The sequence below is a fragment of the Diabrotica undecimpunctata genome, chromosome 3, assembly GCF_040954645.1.
Source record: "Diabrotica undecimpunctata isolate CICGRU chromosome 3, icDiaUnde3, whole genome shotgun sequence".
In the NCBI taxonomy this organism is placed as follows: domain Eukaryota; kingdom Metazoa; phylum Arthropoda; class Insecta; order Coleoptera; family Chrysomelidae; genus Diabrotica; species Diabrotica undecimpunctata.
In genome coordinates this window covers 90,787,239-90,808,359 of record NC_092805.1, presented here as the reverse complement: position 1 = coordinate 90,808,359, position 21,121 = coordinate 90,787,239, and the positions used below count along the sequence as shown (strand labels likewise).

General features: G+C 32.3%; 1 protein-coding gene and 1 non-coding gene across 2 annotated transcripts in view; both read left to right on the top strand.

Moving 5' to 3' along the window:
* Nucleotides 1-19,368, top strand: part of snRNP-U1-70K (small ribonucleoprotein particle U1 subunit 70K) — a 39,127-nt gene extending 19,759 nt beyond the window's left edge. The window contains exons 5-8 of the mRNA XM_072526274.1: nucleotides 5,588-5,689; nucleotides 12,003-12,327; nucleotides 12,427-12,599; nucleotides 19,032-19,368. Coding sequence (XP_072382375.1) covers nucleotides 5,588-5,689; nucleotides 12,003-12,327; nucleotides 12,427-12,599; nucleotides 19,032-19,177 — 746 coding nt within the window. The 3' untranslated portion in view covers nucleotides 19,178-19,368. The remainder of the gene's footprint in view (nucleotides 1-5,587; nucleotides 5,690-12,002; nucleotides 12,328-12,426; nucleotides 12,600-19,031) is intronic.
* On the top strand, nucleotides 17,680-17,806 carry LOC140437957 (small nucleolar RNA U109). Its single transcript, XR_011950434.1, has one exon. It is a non-coding gene; the product is annotated as a small nucleolar RNA U109 (small nucleolar RNA).
* Nucleotides 19,369-21,121: the final 1,753 nt, after the last annotated feature.

The window sequence follows — 21,121 nt, the reverse complement described above, 5'->3', positions numbered from 1 at the left end:
TAGGTAGTCATAAAGAACAATAAGAAACACAAGTAAAGTTGAGAGGCAAAAAAAATGAACAACAGAGTGGTGCTCAGAAGTAGAAACACTTTGAAAACCATGAAATCCCAATAAAAAACTATGAATTAATAGATTATGTAGAAGATGCATGCTATTTGAAACTGTTTAAAAATACCTCCATGTAATAATTTAACAAGACCTCCGATCGTGCTAGAAGTATTTGGGCAATAAAAAATGTAAAAAATCAATATTTCTGATTCTTTGGTTCAGTATATTTACTATTTTGTTGATTGTTTAGCATTTCGTCGTGTTTTTTTAACATTTTCTACTTGTGTGGTCAGTCTTTTCTTGTTATCACTGCTTCAAACGTTTGTTTGAAACAACAATATAGCAGCGCTACATGCCGTGGAGAGGCTCTTGAATAGAGAACAATGAATGAGCTTTTCCAAGACATGGGGCACTATATATAATCGTACTACTAAGCCATGAGTCGACTCGAATCACTCGCGAATTCTAACTTAAGCCCAGAATTTGATTTTTACAGTATTGTATCAGACACATTTCTGATTGGATTAGGACTCAAACCAACTTTGATATAATAGTCCGTTGAGCTATTTAGTTGAAAATTAAATAATCATAAATTATCCATTATTTCAATACTGTTCAGTTGGTGGCATCAAGCACAATTTTGCATTTGGACTACTCCGCTTACTTGTATTACCCTGCTGTTGCAATATCTGCATTTGGTTCTATGGTACGAGGTAAGTCCGAAAAGTACCCGACCTTCGTTCATAACTTATCGGGAACACGTTACCTCTATGGGGTACGAATGTAATCCGTTCTTCTACACGCAGTTACCAACGGGAAGTTGTAGTTCGTAATATAATGTTTGTCTACGTGTCTACTTACAGACTTGTTTTAAACTTGAAAAAAGTTGTGCTGAAACCATTTAAATGATGCAAAGGTTCTCCGGAGATGAATGTATAACAACGGTTAACAAGATAAAATAATGATTCACTCGGTTTAAACCCAAGGTTATACAACTCCGCCAGTATTTGTACAATCCCGACATATATATATATATATATATATATATATATATATATATATATATATATATATATATACATATATATATATATATATATACATATATATATATATATACATATATATATATACATATATATATATATATATATATATATATATATATATATATACATATATATATATACATATATATATATACATATATATATATACATATATATATATATATATATATATATATATATATATATATATACATATATATATATACATATATATATATATACATATATATATATATATATATATATATATATATATACATATATATATATACATATATATATATATATATATATATATATATATATATATATACATATATATATATATATATATATATATATATATATATATATATATATATATATATATATATATATATATATATGGAGCATAGAGCTTCAGTGAAAACGCGCCATCGGGTTCTATTTTGCGCTAAGGCCTTTACCTCATTCCAAGACTTTCCTTGCTTCTTATCTCGTCCATGATGGATCTTCTCCGAGTACTGGGCGACCTCTTTTTCTTTTCCCTTGGGGATTCCACTCTAGAGCAGTCTTTGCGATACTGGAACTATTTTTTCGGAGTGTGTGGCCGATCCAACCCCACTTTCTGGACTTAATTTCATTTTGTACCCTCTTTTGTTCGGTCAGGTGTAGCAGATCTTCGTTTCTGATGGTGTTAGGCCAGAATATACGAACAATTCTTCGTAGACATTTCAAAGACCTGCAGTTTGTCTGTGAGGGTGTTTGTGACTTTCCAGGTTTCACATCCGTAGAGTAGAACAGACATGACATTTGATCGGAATATTTGGATCTTTGTCCTTGTAGTATACTCGCCAGATCCCGACATATAGTCTTCTAATCTTTCGTATTTCCGAAATTTTAAATGCCTTTTCAAAGGCAACGTTTCGATGACCGAACACATTGAAAACACATGCTACGATCACACCGAAGGTGATTCAAAGAGCACAGATAGTCGAACGGGACTTTTGAAGAATGTCACGAGGTGCATGATGAATAAATTATAGTTAAGTTATCAAGGTAGTTTAGATACTTTTAGGACAGACCTTATACAAATTTTTTAAATACATTATTGCGGTACCGTTTAATGCATCTTTTAGCTACATCGTTTTACTACTTCCGTTCCATAATTTAAAATTAGTTTGAAAACTTTACTGATGATATTTATTTTACCTTTATCTAGTTTGATCTTACTTGCTTTAATTTCTTTCGTGTGTTTTGGTTTTTTGTCATTCATTGTTGTCTTTGTACTTATAGCTATTACTCCCCGGTATCGTTGTTTTACTGATAATTTTTTACTAACGTCTTATTTTCTTCGTTTATCTATTTACATTTTAATCAATAAACTTGTTGAGTCAGTTGTCAGTTAAATATTATCAAATACATAGTTTTACAATAACCGATAGTAGTTAATGACCACGCATTCTTATTTTTCGTCTGGATTATTAGTTTATACACAGTTTTACGCAATGTCCCGCTACATATACATTTTTTAGACGTATTTATAAAACCGTGAAATAATAACATTTGTTATTGACGCATTTGTACGAAACGTTTAATTCAATCTACAATTTTCTGTTTAGATATGTTGATAAACATGAATAAATATATAGTTCTTAAAGAATTTGGCTAAACTTATCATATCCTTTATACATATTTTCACACAATCAAACCTGGAATTTGACCAAAAATCCGCCACAACGTCAGCGTTTGTGCAATTTCTCTGTACTTTCTTTATTAACGCGTTCGTCTAATATTTCTTACCAACGAAATTCCCCATGTTCTCTCGTAGAAAGTTACAGTGAATTGTTTCGTTTGTTGGGTAGGTTCATATAATTTTCGATGTAAACTTTCAACGTTGTTCTTTTACACTTTAATGATTTATTTTCAACATTCAGATTTGTAAATAGCTCAAAATTATTATAAGAACGATTATTAAAATTTAAATAACTTTTTACTTCTTCGTTTTCTGCTTATCCCAAAAAATAACATTTGAGAAGAGGATTATGAAGCAACTCCTTTCACAAGTGAAAGTTAAAAATAATGTTCTCTATATGACTGATGTCAATTCTGATTCCTCCGTAACAAAATCAGTGTATTTGTTTTATCTGTACTATCCAGCATACACAGATACATTTGTATACTGAAGTCAATAAAGTAAATGAAATAGTAGTCAACAATTGGCAATATTATTAATAGAACAGAAATGAGATTTTTAAAAATATTACCAAAAGTAATATCAAAAACAAAATTCATAAATGTCACTATTTGTATTACATTTTGACTCCTTTTGAAACACATTTCATATACATAATTTTAGTATAGGAAACATGGCAACAAACAACAAAGTCTGAATAAATTTTTTGCATGTTAATGTTTATTTATCCTTTTGTATGCACGAACACGTGGTGATTTGATATAGAGTTATGTAAATTTTGCACTCCTATGTAAGGAATGTAATAATACATCTAAAAAATAAAACCGTAGAAGTTATTAAATGCGGGGACAGTAGTCATACTAATCTAATAAAAAACCTGGAATGCCGAAAAAATACCGGAAGGATGTGTACTGTAATGGTTTGCCCACTGCACAAAAATGATGATCAATTAAAATATAGGGAATATCACTTCTTACTAGAGTATAAAAAATTTTATTAGAGCAAATTGAGAGGAGCTCCTTTGCGAATATCAAAGTTGTTTTAACGGCTGGTCGATAACAACGGACCATATTTTTCCGCCCAGGCAAATACTGGAAATAACGAATTAAATATCGACACTTAGCACTTTTTCATAGATTTTAAATCAGCCTATGATAGTGTATTACGAATTAAATTGTATGAAGCCATGTACTAATATTACATCCCCGATAAGCTAATAAGATTCGTAAGTACAATGCGTAAAGATGTTTGCAAAGTAGAAGTATGGGGCGAAGGATCACAAACCTTTGAAACACATGTCGGACTGTGAGAGAGGGAGAGAGAGAGCCTCCTTTTCAACGTTGGGAGGTTTGGAAAAGCCCGTTAGAGACGCCAAAATAGACAATAGAGAAAATATCTTTAATAAATCATCACAAATTATGTTTCTGCAGATGATCTAGACCTAATTACCCGTAAAACACAGAAGGAATGTTTACCACCTTCTCTTCTTCCTCAGATTTTCCATTATCAGGAGTCGTTATTCCTTACTCTTCTTCGTCACTTCTGTCCATCGTGTCTTCTTCACATAAAACTTTTTCTATCAAGTTCTCTGCCACACAGTCTATCCTTAGTTCCATATAGTTTTTATTTCTACGTCCGACGTGACTAAACCATTGCAGTCTTGTTTTTGAATTTTTTTTTGAAACTAGTTACCCCGGCTCTTCCTCCCCCTAACCAAATCGTTCCTCACCTTGTCCCTTCTAGTCTTACCCAAGACTTCCACCGTAACATTTTCATTTCAGCTACCTCTATCTTCTTTTCCTGAACTCTTTACAGGCCAGCTGTATACACTCTTATTTATCTTCCCTTTCAGCCCTTCCCTGACTCTTAGATCACAAGGTACCCCGCTCATTCGCTTCCAGTTAAACCACCCCGTCTGTATCCTGTGGACAATTTTGCGATCCAGTTTTCCATTTTCCGTTATGTAGTACATGAGTAGACATAAAAATAAAAACTTGGAGTGAGAAACCAAAAGTAACAATATACAAAACTCTTATGCTTCCAGTGCTGCATTGGATCGAAAACATGGACTATTCTAAGATAAATTAAAACCTTACATTTGAACGAAATATCCTGAGAGGAATATTGGGTGGTATCTGTAAAATAGGTATTTGGAGGAGGAGGTACAACTATGAGATATACCACAAATATGAACAGATATCTGGTGGTAAAGACATGCTATCTCATAAAAATGGGAAAATTAATGTGGTCACGACATTTAGCAAAAAGAAATATACGGAGAAGTAGGCCAAAACTTAGATGGAAGGATGGTATAGACGAAGATGTTAGAAAAATAGGCGCAGTAAACTGGCAATGGATAAAGGTGACTGGCGAAATAGACTTGGGATGGTAAAGGCCATATTAGATTAGATACAGCGCCACATGTGTTACAACAATTTAATTAAATTCTAAACATACATTAAGTGCTAAAATTATTTTCTTTTTGATGTTATGAAAATCCATTCCATAATTCTGCATCCGAATTTTACCTTTTTAGTCTGTAAATAAATTTTTATGTTTATATTACAGTTGTAACACCACTATTGTTCTGCGTATATCTGAACCTCATGTGATTATTTGTCACGTGGCAGTTATAACGTGTGTGTAACTGGCTGTGTGTAGAAAAAGTTAGTTTAAACTAATTATTTTTTGTATTAATTTTGAGCAATATTTTTTGGCTAACTTTATTGAACAACTTTGAACGTTAGCAATTATTTGGGGGTTATCAACTGTGATGGTAAAATTAATATTACAGCTGCTTACAAACACGCCGACGGTAAGAAAATTGACGGCAGAAGGGTATTAGTAGATGTGGAGAGGGCAAGGACAGTCAAGGGATGGTTACCCAGGAGGTTAGGTAAGTAAAAAATATATTTATTTTTCTTCTCTTTAATTTTATGCTTCGCTTTTTCTGAAATATTAGATGAGTGATTTTTGCTAAATATGTTTTCTCTTGATTGATAATTCCAGTATGAATTTTAAAACATGATATTGATATTATGTTGTGTCTCAGGGTAAAAACATAATGCAGCTACAAGGTGCGGAGATTGTGACGCTATTCATTTTCGGCAGCGTTATTTAAATTTATGTATACATAGTTGAGCGACGAACGCTTTATTATAACATGACTAGATTTAAAATTTTATTTATTTATCGCTTGACTTGCGGTGACTGTAGTTAGTCGTCGAATTCTTAATGATATGGGAGCTCCCGGTACGCACAAAATGAATAACATCCGAAGACACTGATTGTGAAGAATCTACTAGCGTAGATTTTAATAGTCCGCTGTTCCTCATTAATGCTCGCTTCGATGGCGAAGAAAAGAACGTACAAAATCTAGTACAAGATATTGATGTGGATAGTAGTCAGTATTTTTGTATCCAACCCCTTCCACGTCAATGATTACTTCATTTTTTGAGGAATGTACCGGGTTTCTTATTATATTTTGACCCCCACTTAGTGTCCTTAATTTCGGGAATACAAAAAAAGTTTCAAATAAAAGTTGTATTATTTTATTTGTACCTACCAACAATGTCAGAACTCGTGGCTGAAAGACCTGAGGAGATGGTTCGACCGGTCATCCGCAGAAATCTTTCGCGCAGCAGTTTCCAAAACTACAATTGCCATTTGGATCGCCAACCTTCGAAAGGAGACGGCGCCATGAGAAGAAAAAGACCAACAATGTAGCAACAGACCAAATTTTGTATACTGGGAGTCCCAAATAAAATGTATCTTCAATATTTCAAATGGGACACCCTGTATTTTTTTATAGTTTTGAGTAGCCCTGCATTTACTGATTACCAATATATAACATTGTGTAGCATTAGTTTTGTTCTATAATGGCATATGGTACTACAAAAGGGCAACCATAGGTGGCTATACAACTGACATTTCAAAATGAAACAATTATAAATGTCATAAATGAAAAAATGTTTGAACGGAAGAAACGTACTATCGTAGGAAATGATGATGAAGATCTTAATACTTTGCTTCACTTTAAAGGTAAAAATTAAAAATAATAGATTAAATCCATAATAACATTTTTATTTTAGAAAATTCCGAAACTAGTCTAAACAATGCTACTAATGCATTAGAGAAAAGCCGTGCGACGATACATAGAGTTTTAAAAAGCACAACTATAAGCCGTACAAAATATTACCGGTACAAGAACGTACCGATGTTCATAAGAGAAAGCGTTTACAGTTCTGTCAAGACATGCTTACAAAATTGAACAATGATCCTAATTATTTTTATAACATTTTATAGACAGATGAATCAAATTTTTTAACTTCAGGCATTTTTAATTGAACAAATAGGTATTCGTGGGAACAGAAAAATAATAGAAAAAGAAAAATTAAGCAAATAACAAAGTCAGGAAGAAAATCAATAAATGTGTGGTGGGGAATATTTCAAAACAAAATAGTTGGACCATTGTTTTATGATTATAAATTAACTGGAGAATCATATTTGGACACAGTCATTACAGAAGTGGATTAGTTATTAAATCAAAATTATACACAAAATCAATTAAATAGTATGTACCGCCATATAATGTCGTAGCCGTTCAAGAACATTTAAATAATCAATTTAATGTGTGGATCGGCAATAAGGGACTATTACATGGCCACCAAATAGTCTCGACTTAACACCATGTGATAGCTTTTTATGGGGGTTTTTTAAAGAAAAAGTGTATTTTGCTTCAAATACAACTATTAACACTATCACGGCAAAAGTTCGCGCGGAAATTGAAAATTTAAATGGTCATAATAACACAATATCTGACGCATTAGAAAATTTGAGACGAATGCTCAGTAATTTGAGGCGAATTACTTGTGCAGTAGTAACAATGGAGGCCACTTTGAGCATCTATTGTAATCTTAAATGTAGTATTGTATCTTAAGTGTAGTATTGTAAGTCATTAATTTTGTTGACTTTCTAAATACATTTTTTTCTTATCTTAGTATAGTATAGTTGAACCATACGCCATTACAGAACAAAACTAATGCTACACTATGTTATATATTTGTAATCAGGAAATGCAGGGCTACTCAAAACTATAAAAAAATACAGGGTGTCTCATTTGAAATATTGAAGATGCATTTTATTGTGCACTCCCTGTATACAAAATTTGGTCTGTTGCTACACTGTTGGTTAAAACTTTTTTTTTGTATTCCCGAAATTAAGGAAAATAAGTGGGAGGTCAAAATATAATGAGAAACCCTGTACATGTAGCAGGGTTCGAACTCATCTCTATCCAGAATGACATTTCCGTGTTATTCTTGATCTTTTTTATATTGCAACTATTTTTATTTCCCAAAGGATGTCACCTGGTCCAATTGATTTACCTTTCTTTATTTTTTGGGTTAAGGGCTTGAACAACTTCAACTTTGTTGTGTTGGTGATAATTGCTGTTACTGTCTACGTTAAATCAATTGGTTGTCTGCAAATTCTTAGTTTAATAACTGAAGTATATTTTTTTACTTTGCCTTTTGACATACCTTTCCTGAACTAATATTTATTATTTTCGTCTGTGATACATCTAATTAGATAATTTTTTTTTATTTTCTTTGCTCTATGTTTAGCTGTCTATGTCCTATCTACTTTCTTGCCACTGTTTATATAGTTTTTTCTTTTCCTTTATTTTTTCTTGTACTTTATTTGACTAACACAACTCTCTTTACTCTCAAACTTCTTCCTTCATGTTTCCAAGTATTCCAATTACAGTATCTTTAATACGTCTCCAAATTGTATTACAACTTCCTTTCATAGTCCAGCTTATTTTTTATACTATTTTTGTCCTGAATAAACCTTCTTTCATCTTTTAAAATCCACCATTTTATTTTTGTGGTACCACCTCTCCGGTATTTTGGTTTCAGTTCGACTTGCAGAGCATACACACAACATTCAAGAATTTTTTGTCTGTACAACTTCCATGTTCTATGTTCTCTTTCATTTCTCTATCATCAAATATACCTATTCAATTCCTAGTGGTACTTTTCCCTACATACCAATTTGTATCCTTCACCTAGTTCTTTCACTCTTTGTCCTTTCTACTTCGTCTTTTGAATGCATATTCCAACACCATGCTATTACCTGTAATTTAATTTAACTTACAGTATAGTTTTTGTTATGTTAACGAAGCTATTTTCATTATTATAGCCTGATGTTAGGAAATTTGATGTTTGAATGCCTTTTCTATCATCATCGTGTCCAGCACTATTTGTTTAACATATTACCAATGGAGTCAAAGTACAGTATTATTCCGCATCCGCGGATGCGCTTACATTTCTCTGTATAGGCCAGGATCCCTACTGATGACTGCCCTGTCAGACAATGTATTTGTTACCCTTGTCCCGCCACTAGGTGGGCGGGATCTAGGCCAATGGGTGTCTGAATTCTCCAGCGAAATACCTATATATTGCTGTGTCATACATGGCTCCCTATTTAAGGTTAAAGGTTTGTGTTACTGGAAAGGAGGGTGTTGACAAACGACTTATCTACATTCTTAAAACATGTCTCCTATGGAATAAATATTGACCTATTTTAGCATTTTCACAAAATCCAATGAATATTGCTATATATAAGGATAGACTCTGGATCAACCTTGTAGAGTACATTGGCCACCGCATTGATGCAAATGCAATCCAGTTATTCCTGGGCCAGTTAAAGCAATACGAGATTATACAACTTACTGCAACAGAAACGGTATTCTCATTATCCATAAAAGTGACAATAACAATTGACTAGTAACACGTATTTAGCTTACTTTGCAAATTTGAGAACCTACGGAACATCAGATCTAATGAAACATGGCAATTTCATAATGGAATACGAACTGTATGGAATTCTTGAATGTTACATGAGCACTATTAAAGAGTTTTAAAATGTCATAGTCGAAGTCTAAAGGCGATTTCCCAACATGTCTTATTCCTTGCTTTGTCTCTAGTACTTGTTGGTGTTTATGATATATCTTATTCCATTTCGATTTGTCTCTAGTAATTATTTGTAGTTATAATCTATCTTATTCCATTCATTGCTCCTAAATAATTCTTAGAAAATTGCTCGATTTAATTTTCTCTACTTCTTTTTATCTCATATGTTTTTTCTTATTTTCTTTTAATCGTTTATGATCTCCATTTATACTTATGTTTAATAGATAGCAGTTCTTTAAATATTCCATTTCTTATATACACTATCAGTATTTTACACGTATATATAAGTTTACCAACACTAGGCACTGAAAAAATCTGTCAACTGCACTCTGTTCTGAATTCAAGCCAACCCTTTAATTCACATAATCAGTGTGAGACCAATTATCATCATTTAACGATCTCTGCATTCATGCAGTGAAATTTAAATCAAACACTCACCGCTTCCGATGAAAATCCTTTATAATCAACCGACGCGCAACGTACTTAAGCACACTGAAATAGTTTACACCTATAAATCGAAGATTGCCCTAACACTTACAACTAAAATTTTACAAGAACTAATGAATCAGATCATAAGTTTAGCAGATGAACAACAGGGTTGTAGTGGAAGATCGTGTACAGATACAATATTCGTTATAAAGCAAATTACCGAGAAGTCACTAGAGTATAACAGACCAGCATTTCTGTGTCTGAGTAAACATTTGACAGAGTAAGACTCAAAGTCTTGACGCTTGTCTTAAGCTCAGGATCATGACGACTTGAGTTACATGACTCGGAAGCTAATAGAAGAATATAGTCCAATATATTAGACGATGGGGTAGAAATTAGACATTGTGATGAATACAAGTACCTGGGTATGAAGATAACTCAAGATGGAACACTCGATGCTGCTATAAAAGACAGAAACATACAGGGTAGAAAACCCATATCCATGATGAACGGCATTGGTCATGAGTCATGAACGGGATGAGTCAAGCATACAATAGTTGATGACATAAAAACAAAACAGTACTATGGTACGGCCATGTACAGAGAATGCCAGATGACAAGGTTTCGAAACAGATTTTGACGTGGACACCACAAGGAAGAAGAAAAAGAGGAAGGCCGAGAAGAAGCTGGACAGAGGGAATTGAAAAAGAACTATAGGAAAGAAAAATATATGGTAGTAGTAGTAGACTCAAAGTACATTGAGAAAACATCTACCAAGACATCAACATGGAAGTCAGAATAGTTGGACAAATTAGAGAACCTATAGAAATAGGCAGCGGAATAAGACAAGGAACTCATTGAGCCCATTATTCTCTTCAATTTAATCATGGATGAAATCATCAAAAGCGTTAATAAATGACGAGGATACAGAATGGAAACAAAAAAAAAATAAAAATACTTGATATCCCAAGCATTGATAGCCCAAGATGAAGATAGTCTTCAAAGCCTGGTCCACAGATTTAACATAATAGCAAAATAATTTAATATGAAAACTAAAACAATAGAAATTGATGTCATCAGTATTGAACAAGTAATGGAAGTAAAATACCTTGGAATTACATTGTTTAGCTATGGAGAGCTGTACAAAGAAGTGACAGATTAAGTACAAAAAGCAAATAGACTGGCAGGATGCCTTATGTTAATAATAACACTATACTACTTAATAACACTATATGGTGAAACAGACACATTAACACTGAGTTGAAGTCAAGAATTTATAACGCCAGTGTAAGATCAATAATGACATATGCCTCAGAAACAAGACCCGACACAGTCACAACACAAAGGCTAGTGGAAACAGCAGAGATGAAAGTACTGAGAAGAATTACAGGAAATACACTAAGGGATCGAACGAGAAGTTAAGACATTAGAAGAAAATGTTACGTACAGTGTATAAATAAATGGACACTAAATAGAAAAAAAGAATGGAATAACCACATAAGCAGAATGGGGGAGACCCGTCTCGTCAAAATAACAAGAGATAAGTCATCAATCGGCAGAAGTATCGCACGACCGCGCAAAAGATGGAATGATTACCTTCCATATAAATTCCATGGGAAGAAAAAGAAGAAATCTAAGATTTATGCCGACCGTTAAGTAATGTACTAGGTGTATAGAACATTGGTATATAAAAAAGTGTATTGTACATTCGTATAAAAAAATATAATCATGATACGGAGATTTTTTACTATCTGAAATCTACTATTCGCTTATTCAAACTTTTTTTAATACTTAATATTATTTGTATAGGTGGAGGTCTGGGTGGTACAAGAAGAGGCGGACCGGACGTTAATATCAAACACTCGGGTCGTGAAGACAACGAAAGAGAACGGGAAAGGTATAGGTTAGAACGCGAAAGGGAAGAGAGAGGTTTGGCTAGGGAACGCGATAGGGATAGAGATAGAGTTCGGGATAGAGAATTCGAAAGGCGTCGATCTAGATCTAGAGAAAGGAGGAGAAGGAGCAGGTCAAGATCGCCTAGAAGAGAAAAGAGGAGAAGAAGTAAGGAGAAGAACAGGGACGAAATAACTATTGAGGATGATGGTTATGATAGGAGAGATAGGGAAAGAGATAGGTATGTATGAACAATGTTTCTAAATATTATAAATGTTTCATGTATTTTACAATATTGTATGCAATTTGTACTTTTTCTACATTAGTATTTATGTTCTAGGGATCGTGATAAGGATAGGAAACGAAGAAGATCCAGATCCAGAGACAAGGATAGAGAAGCTCGTAAGAGAGAACGCAGAGAAAGAAGAGAAAAGGATAAGATCGAAAGAGTTGAGTTTATTAAGACGGATGATGGAGGTGAAATGATCAGAGTTAAAGAGGAACCTGTAGACGGTACGTAGCTTATTGTTTAAATGTGTATCACATACCGATAAACCAAGGAAATTCACATTCAGTGATGCTTCACAATATTTTGGAAGTCTAAAGAAAAGACAGTAAAGATTTGTTTTCACGTATAGTGCCTCTACAATTCGCTTATACGTCTTTCGTTTCTTGCCGGACTTTTTCTTTTTGCTTTATTCTTAGATGTCGTCTTTAGGAATTTATTTTATTATGACTTCCTTTGAACGAAAAGATTTGATTTGTCATAATTGTCATGATTTGTATTATTGGCACTTTTGCAAAGTGATAGAAATGGCTCGTTTAGAATTAAACAATGAAGAATGCGTAAATTTATTTCAATACATGGATAATGTGACAAGGTGATTACTAGACCATATGATTTATTTGCTTAAATATATCCAGATCGACCACGAACTATCCGTGACACTAAAAAAATTAAAGTTCGTGTAACCTTTTGGCTAAGGTCTAGTGTTAAGGTTTTCAGGTTGCGCAAGCGCCCCTAACATGACTTAAAGAGTACTTTCGTAGCCGGGACCGACGGCTTTACGTGCCCTCCGAAGCGCGGTGACAGCTCAGTTAAATTAGAAATTGAAAATTTTGTCGGTGCGGGGATCCGTGACACTAAGAAGAGAAAACTTAAAAATTTAACACATTTTGGTTGTTTTTAACAACAAAATAACAATCTAACAAAGCGAAGCCTATTTTTGATAAGATAATGAATTTTTTCGAATGTGTGACGAATCAAAATTTTCAAAAAACGGAATGTTTAATAGGCACAATTCTCATTACTGGAGCGAGGTAAATCAACATTTAACAGTGGTTTTCAGGAACGATGGGAGTTTGAGGTCTTTTGCGATCAGAGACAACCAGGTTGTAGCTCTCCACTTTTATGGTGGTAATAAACTACTTTTTTTATGTGAAAGATATCTCCATATATTTAAAGTAATTTTACGCAATCCTCATTGTTTAATTCTAAACGAGCCATTTTTATCATTTCTGTCACCATAATGACAATTATAATGCTATATTCATACACGGCATACTAAAATAAAACAATAAATATCTTTAACATTAAACCACAATTATCTCCAAAAGTATTAACTTTAGGTATATGAAACCCAATACTTTTTGAAAGACAATTAATTTCTTTTTTCACTAAAATTATAAATTACAGAGTGTTTCATTTAAAATTATTGACTATGGTATCTTATACAAATTTTATCTAAAATCTTACACAGAATCTAAAAATGCAATAATATACAGGGTGTTGAGTTTAAAATAACAAAGTTGCTGTTCACTTCCGGTATGACCGGAAGAGGCATGTCTGTCAAAATATTTTCTTTAAGTTCTTCATAACTTGTAATCCCCATAAACTAAGTTTCATAAGTATCGTGTAAGTAGTTTCCCGTATATAAATAGTATAACACCCAGATATTTCTTTCAAAGATTCGTAAGTATAAAGTTGATAGTAATCTTAGATCTCGCTGCTCAAGGTTTCTATTTATGAAAATATCCATGAGTTGATTGTGTCAAATCTTATCAAAAGCTTTTATAATCTATATAGCCAAAAAAGGTTTTACATATTGTAGTAAGTACAGCTTCTATTGCACAGATACCATTATGAAAGCCAAATTGAGTGTAGCAAAATCTAGCTTTAATTCTGGATTTTAAAGAGGATTTTCAGACTGACGTGAGACTTATTGTTCAGTGGTCTCTGCATTTTTTTATATTGCTTTTTTATTATGTAAATCACTTTTGATGGTAACATTTCTCGTGGTAGTCATCAATATCATTGAGTACATTAAATTTAGCATTTCCACTAGAATTAATTATATATGTAGTAGCTCCCTAGTCATCGATTATCTTCAGTAATTCACATGGAATTTTCACTTTTTAATACTTTTATTGCACTTATGATCTCTGTCTTCAATATATCTGAACATGTGTCTCGATTAATGTTGTATTTATAACCACTAAGCTTTATCTATATATAAAGCCTCGAATAATTCTTCAACATATTCTTGCTATCTTTTCCAAATTATTTACAGAGGGGGAGAATGTTTGGAAAAGTATTTAGTATTTATTTACATATTTTACATTTAATATTTTTTACTGTATTATAATATGATACATATTACTTTAAAAGATTACAGTATATTATTTTCTTCTATTCAGTAAATTCTCATTATCAAACTGGCTAACACATGGTAATCTGTTTTTATGTTCAAAGAAATTCACTTGTGGTTAGACTATCAAATTTCTGCTGAATTGTATACGAAATTTGGTATTAAGGCTGGGCGACCGTTTTAAAACTCTGATTTATGAGGTATCGCTTCCTGTGGCCACCCCTTAGAATGTTTAGATGCGGATATTTATCCTTACAAATGCTAATAAAGATCACTTTGAATCGAGACATCGCGATGTGAACATCTCATTTCCTTTTATGGCATTTCCATATTTGTGTAGTAAAATACTTTCCGTCTTCTTTTTTAACGTTTCTATCATTTCTTTTACTTTTTAAAAATGGACACATGAAAATTTAACCTATCATTTTGAATATGCTTCGTTTTCAATTCTAATTTTGCATTTGATGAGCTTACTATGTTTGTACCGGTTTTCATCATAATTTTGCAGTTATTTCTCTGTTCAGGTAGATCCAGAATTTCATTTTCTTTCTTTTCTCTGTAGTTCTTCTTCTTTAAGTTCAACCTTCTATCGAAGGTTGGAAATCGTCATGGCTATGCGGACCCTGTTGACTGCCGCTCTACATTGTGCTGCACTACTGTATTCAAACCATTCCCTCAAGTTCTTGAGCCACGATATTCTTCGTCTTCCTAAATTTCGCTTTCCTCGAATTTTGCCTTGCATAATAAGCTGCAATAATGAGTATCTCTGCCCTCTCATAAAATGACCTACGTACTCAAGTTTTCTTCTTTTGATAGTCAATATTATTACAGCTTGATTCCCTAGTCTTCTAGTAACTTCTGCGTTTGAAATTCTTTGAGTCCATAATATTCGTAGGATTCTTCTGTAACACCAAAATTCAAAGGTGGCCAACTTATTCAGATGCACTTGTTTTAATATCCATGCTTCCAAGCCATAAAGAAGAGTGGTGAGTACGTAACACTGAAGCATTTAGTAGTCCTAACCTTATATCCCGACAACAAAGAAACTTTTTAAGCTTAACGAATGATGCATGTGCTATTTCAATACAGGTCTTAATTTCTTTGGTTTGGTCTACATTTGATGTTATCCATGTTCCTAAGTATTTTTAGGTATCCACACTCTCAATTACAGTATCCTCAACAATCAATGGGATGTTTGCATCTGCTGATTTAGTGATGATCGTGCATTTAGATTTTTTCAAATTCTATTTGAAAAAATCCTTAGTCTGTATTCATGACAGCATTCATTAAGTCGTTCTATTACGTTCTGTAACTCATTGTTCTTATCCGTCATTATTACTGTATCGTCTGCAAAACGCAAGTTATTCAAAACATCTCCATTGATAGATACACCTTCTATTGAATCTGAGAGCGCTTTTTTAAATACCGCTTCGCTGTAAACATTGAAGAGTAGTGGTGACAGCACGCAACCCTGACGGATTCCTCTCTGCATTTTGATGTCTCGGGTGTTCTGGTTGTCAACTCTTAACTTGGCAGTTTGATTTCAATATAGATATAATTTTCATATCGCGACTCTCATATGTGCCCATTCTATTTCTAAAGCCAAATTATGTGACACTAATTTCTTATTCAAGAGTTTATGTTTTAAGTGTGTGACTCATTAAAGCTATTGTAGTCTGTAGTAGTAAGTACTAGTCTGCAGCAATAAGGTTGTGGTACGAGGGTACATCCGCTTTGGGATATGCCTTTACTGGTTGAGCTGACTATTGTAGCATGGGCCAAAAAGCAAACATTATAAAGGAATTCCAAATAAGATCGAATATTTGGAGATTACCATCGGTCCGTGTTATTAAATATGTTCAGATATTCGAGAAATATTCGTCATCTCCAGAAAGTATTTATAGATAGGATCGTCTTAAAATTTATTAATAAAAAATGCGCCAAACAAGTTGGTATTAATACCATTTGAAAACAGTATTAAGACTCTTGTGGCATGCATTCAGACTTACATTATTAGATCAATAGTTAGTAAAAAATAAGAATTTTTTCGTCATAACTGTATAGACGGGTTTGACTATACATTCAGTCAAATTATCTGAACCAGTCTTAGAAATTAGCTCATTTTTCATAAAAATCTTATAAACAAATTAAATTTCGCAAAAACTATTCAACCTATCTGGCCCATCTTTTGCAAACAATTCAAACATGGTAAGACTCTTAAGTTCAGGTACATTTAAACAACTTTTAATAAATAATAAAAAAGTTATGAATGTGTTGCCTGTGTGAGTCCATTTCAAATAGGTAAAAAGAAATAAAATAAGACTTACTCATACTAGAAAGCGAAACCGGTCGTTTTGGTAGTAAAATTAAATTGATTGTAAGTGTTATTTTATTTCTTTTTACCTAATAAAAAAGTTATTAACAATATTTAAAAACAGCGATTTTGTTGTCCTTTTGCAATAAATTTTTTGTTTATCATCCGATTTTAATTTACCATATCACATTTTGTGCATCTTTTTTTCTGAAAAAGTTGTCTGTTGACGTCAATCTCTAATAGACTAAAAGTTTTTAAGTTGTGAGCAAGGTAATGAGTTTGACGTTTTCATATCTTATACTACACATTTGTGTCTATACAGTTGTGTCAAGTAAAAATCTAACTTAATTGGCAAATGATCAAAGTTTGTACTTCGAACAAAGAGGAGACCAACTATATCAACAACTTCTACTGTTATTACTAACAAATTTACAAAAAATGTTGAATCTTCAAATTCTTACAAATAAAGACCATATCAGTACTGGTAAAATCATCCAAACTATTCATTTAATTTTTATGGTAAATAAGTCGTTACTTTAAAATATTTTTTTAAAAGTATTTAAAAGCTCATCTATATTATATACTTGGGTCACAAACTATTTTGCTAATGGACGGTATTATCTTTAATGCATTGTAGTGAATTGTATTCAAACTTGTTTGTAGTTTGAGTGGATCTACACTGCTATATAAAAAAATGAAACACAAGGGCCTGGTGTCTTTGAGTATTGCCTCACAGGTAGTATATGTTTCACACATTATTAATCTTTTGTAGTACTGATTACACATACCAGTATTACGCGTTACTAAAATTTTGTTGAGTTTTACCTTCTAATTAGCGATTTGACTGATATGGTATTATAACTTTAACAAACTATATTTCTTGGCAATAAACCATAATTATAATTTAAAATATTGTATTTTTGACATTTCGATTTCCAATGAAGCATTCTGAATCATCAAAATGCAAGAAATATAATTTATTAGTTGTAATTGTCGTAAAAACAATAAGGAAATAGTTTTAGAATGAGAACAATAGTGTTTAGAATATTGCGTGTTTCGTATGGGTTTAATATCAATAATCTAACAAAATCAAATGGGTTCTAATGTTGTGGCCTCTAAATTAGCTAGTTAAGTAGTCTAATTATATAATGGTGTACCAACCATGTATATCTTTTAGTGATGGGAAGACCTAATTCGTTTCGGTGACCCGGGTCTTCCAGGCCAATCATTAAAATGATCCGTTCATATGAACGACTGATTAAATTTGTTGTGTAAAGGCCAAGTGTATAGAGTTTAATATTGTTATGTTTATGAATATTTCTGGGAGTATATGAATGAATGATAATGCAGGACCCTTTCATAAAGACTCGTTCATCAGAACGACTTTAATTATATTGTTGTTTATGTGTAGAATTCGATATTGTTAAAACTATAAATTTAAAAATGAAATATAGTATAATGTTGACATTTAGATTTGTATTTCTCAAATCATCTTCAGAAATCATTAAAACATAAAAAATAATTGAAACTGTTAAGTAAAATTACAAATTCGATATTGTTATGTTTATTAATGAATGCAACAATTAAAATGGATTTTATTTCCTACAAATTATAAACAAAAAATAACAAAATACAAAAAGTACTTTAAAGAAATGTGGGCACATCGTGGGTCATTCGAACCACGGGTCACATAATGTGATTGTATCAATCACCTGTCTTCGAAAGGATTCGATCTTTGTGAACGGATCGTTCGTGACCTTGTCATCTGTAATATTTTTGACTGATTTCACACCGTTCGAGTTTAACTGGTTCAAAATGGAAATCTGGGCTGGTTCTTCCTAAGTAAGCGGGTGGCTTTTGTCGAAAAAGGTCGATTTTATACTCACAAGCTGAAACGACAATTTTCGACGAAAGTCAACCGTCTAAAGTGGGAAGCACTATAGTAATGATACCTGTACTCAAATTACGTTTTTGTTTTTACAGATTATGACTACGCAAATTACCAACCACCTGCATATGATTCGGCAAAAGTTAAATATGAGGAAGAAGATGAGCACAAGTATGAACCTCTTGACACCAATGGTGCTAGAAGATACGAAGAAGAGTATGAAGAAGGCGAATATAACTAATTTAAGGATATATTTTTGTTTAGATAATAGATTATGTAGATTTCTAATTTTTTGAACTTATAAGTGACCAATTTCCACTTCGTAAGTTATTTATATTTTGATGTTTTTAGATAACATCTTCTGTTTGCTTTACAAGAGTTATCTTTAGAAACTGATTATTGTAATAAAATGCATCGAAGGATTTATGCATATTTTATGGATTAATAATTATTCCCCTTCCTGCCTCCCCTTGTATTATGAGAAAGTAGATTATTCTGTTTTCTTCTAATTATGCAATTATTCGTCCTACATTGCATATCACTTCCAAAAATCTTATGACACATCTTGGGAATTGCTATATATTAAGCTCATGGTTTTTCACCTAGAAAATGAAAATTGTACGTTGTAGTAAGACAATATTTAAGGAAGAGGGCGTGTATTAACTCGCCCCCGTGATTAAAATTACCAATTTGGCTAATTTCCTACCTAATTAATTCCCAAGGACAGCAGGTAAATAAAAATATATTCATGAACTCATCTCCGTAAAATTATGAATCAGTATCAAAGTATCATGTCACCATTGGTATTTTTAATACAGAAATATAATTAAAATATTGTTTCTCTAATGTGGTATTGGTACGAGTTCTTTTGTTTATAAAGATTGAAATGTGTATATTTTTTATATAGGCAGTTCAATATTTTACAAAACCAAATTAATTACATGTTGATCTATCAATTACATGTTGAAAAGTATATACAAAGAATATAGACGCATATAGAAGAATCTTTCACTGTTATTTTTTAGCGTCTGCAAAGGTTATACACAAAACGATCAAAAGTTGATCATGATTTTAGTTCCTTATTTGTACCACTAGGGAACGGTCATATCAGCGCTATTACTGCTTCTAAAATAAGAAAGAGTGGGGCAACAAATGCAACTTTAGATATTTTTATATGTAGATGCCGCGTGGTCGTAGAATAGCATTAAATTTTTGCGTTTTATAAAATTTTTTGAAGAAAATAAAGTATTATTTTAACTAGATAGATAGAAATCTTTTTAGAAAAAATATGGTACAAATTTTAAATTCAATATGTACAAACCCACAAATAATATAATTAAAGAATATTATTTAGTTGAATATACTATGTAGTAATTAAACACTTGGCTTCATTTTTGAAACCAATAATTTATTCATGCATTCATATGTGAATAAAAAAATCAGTTATGAAGTTTATATTTTAGTAAATGTCATCAGTTTATTTTCAATTAAGCATAAATCAATTTAAGACTATATTGTAATAATTTCACCAATATTTATTCATTGTGAAAATTATGTTTTACTAGTAGTTGTTATTTTAAAACAAGATTAAATAGTACCCATACAGCGTAAAAACTTTCACATAGACTATAAGATTATGGATGAAATGAAAGTTTCGACGAAATGGAAAATTTGGCAGAATACAATAACCTACCAGTAAACGAATGTGAAAGATACCTGATGGAACTGTTTAAAGCAAAGGAAAATAATAATCAACACAATAACGTACCTGAATTAAGACACGTAATAGAAATCAGTTTTCCGGAAGTAGAAATAGCCATAAATTCCCTCAAAAATAGAAAGTCGCCAGGACCAGACGGAATAACCAACGAGCTTCTAAAACACGGAGGAAAAAGTATAACCCTAGAGATGACAAAACTAATACAAAAACTAATATTGCACTGCAAGATACCAGACGCATGGAGAAACAGCATAATGATTCCAATGTTCAAGAAAGGGGATAAAGAAGACCCCAACAATTATAGAGGTATAAATCTACTGAACACCGCACTTAAGATTACCACAAAAGTCCTAACCAACATAATCAATAAACTAACAACTTTATCAGATGAACAACAAGGATTCAGATCCGGAAGATCCTGCGTAGATGCCGTATTTGTACTAAGACAAATCACAGAAAAGGCCA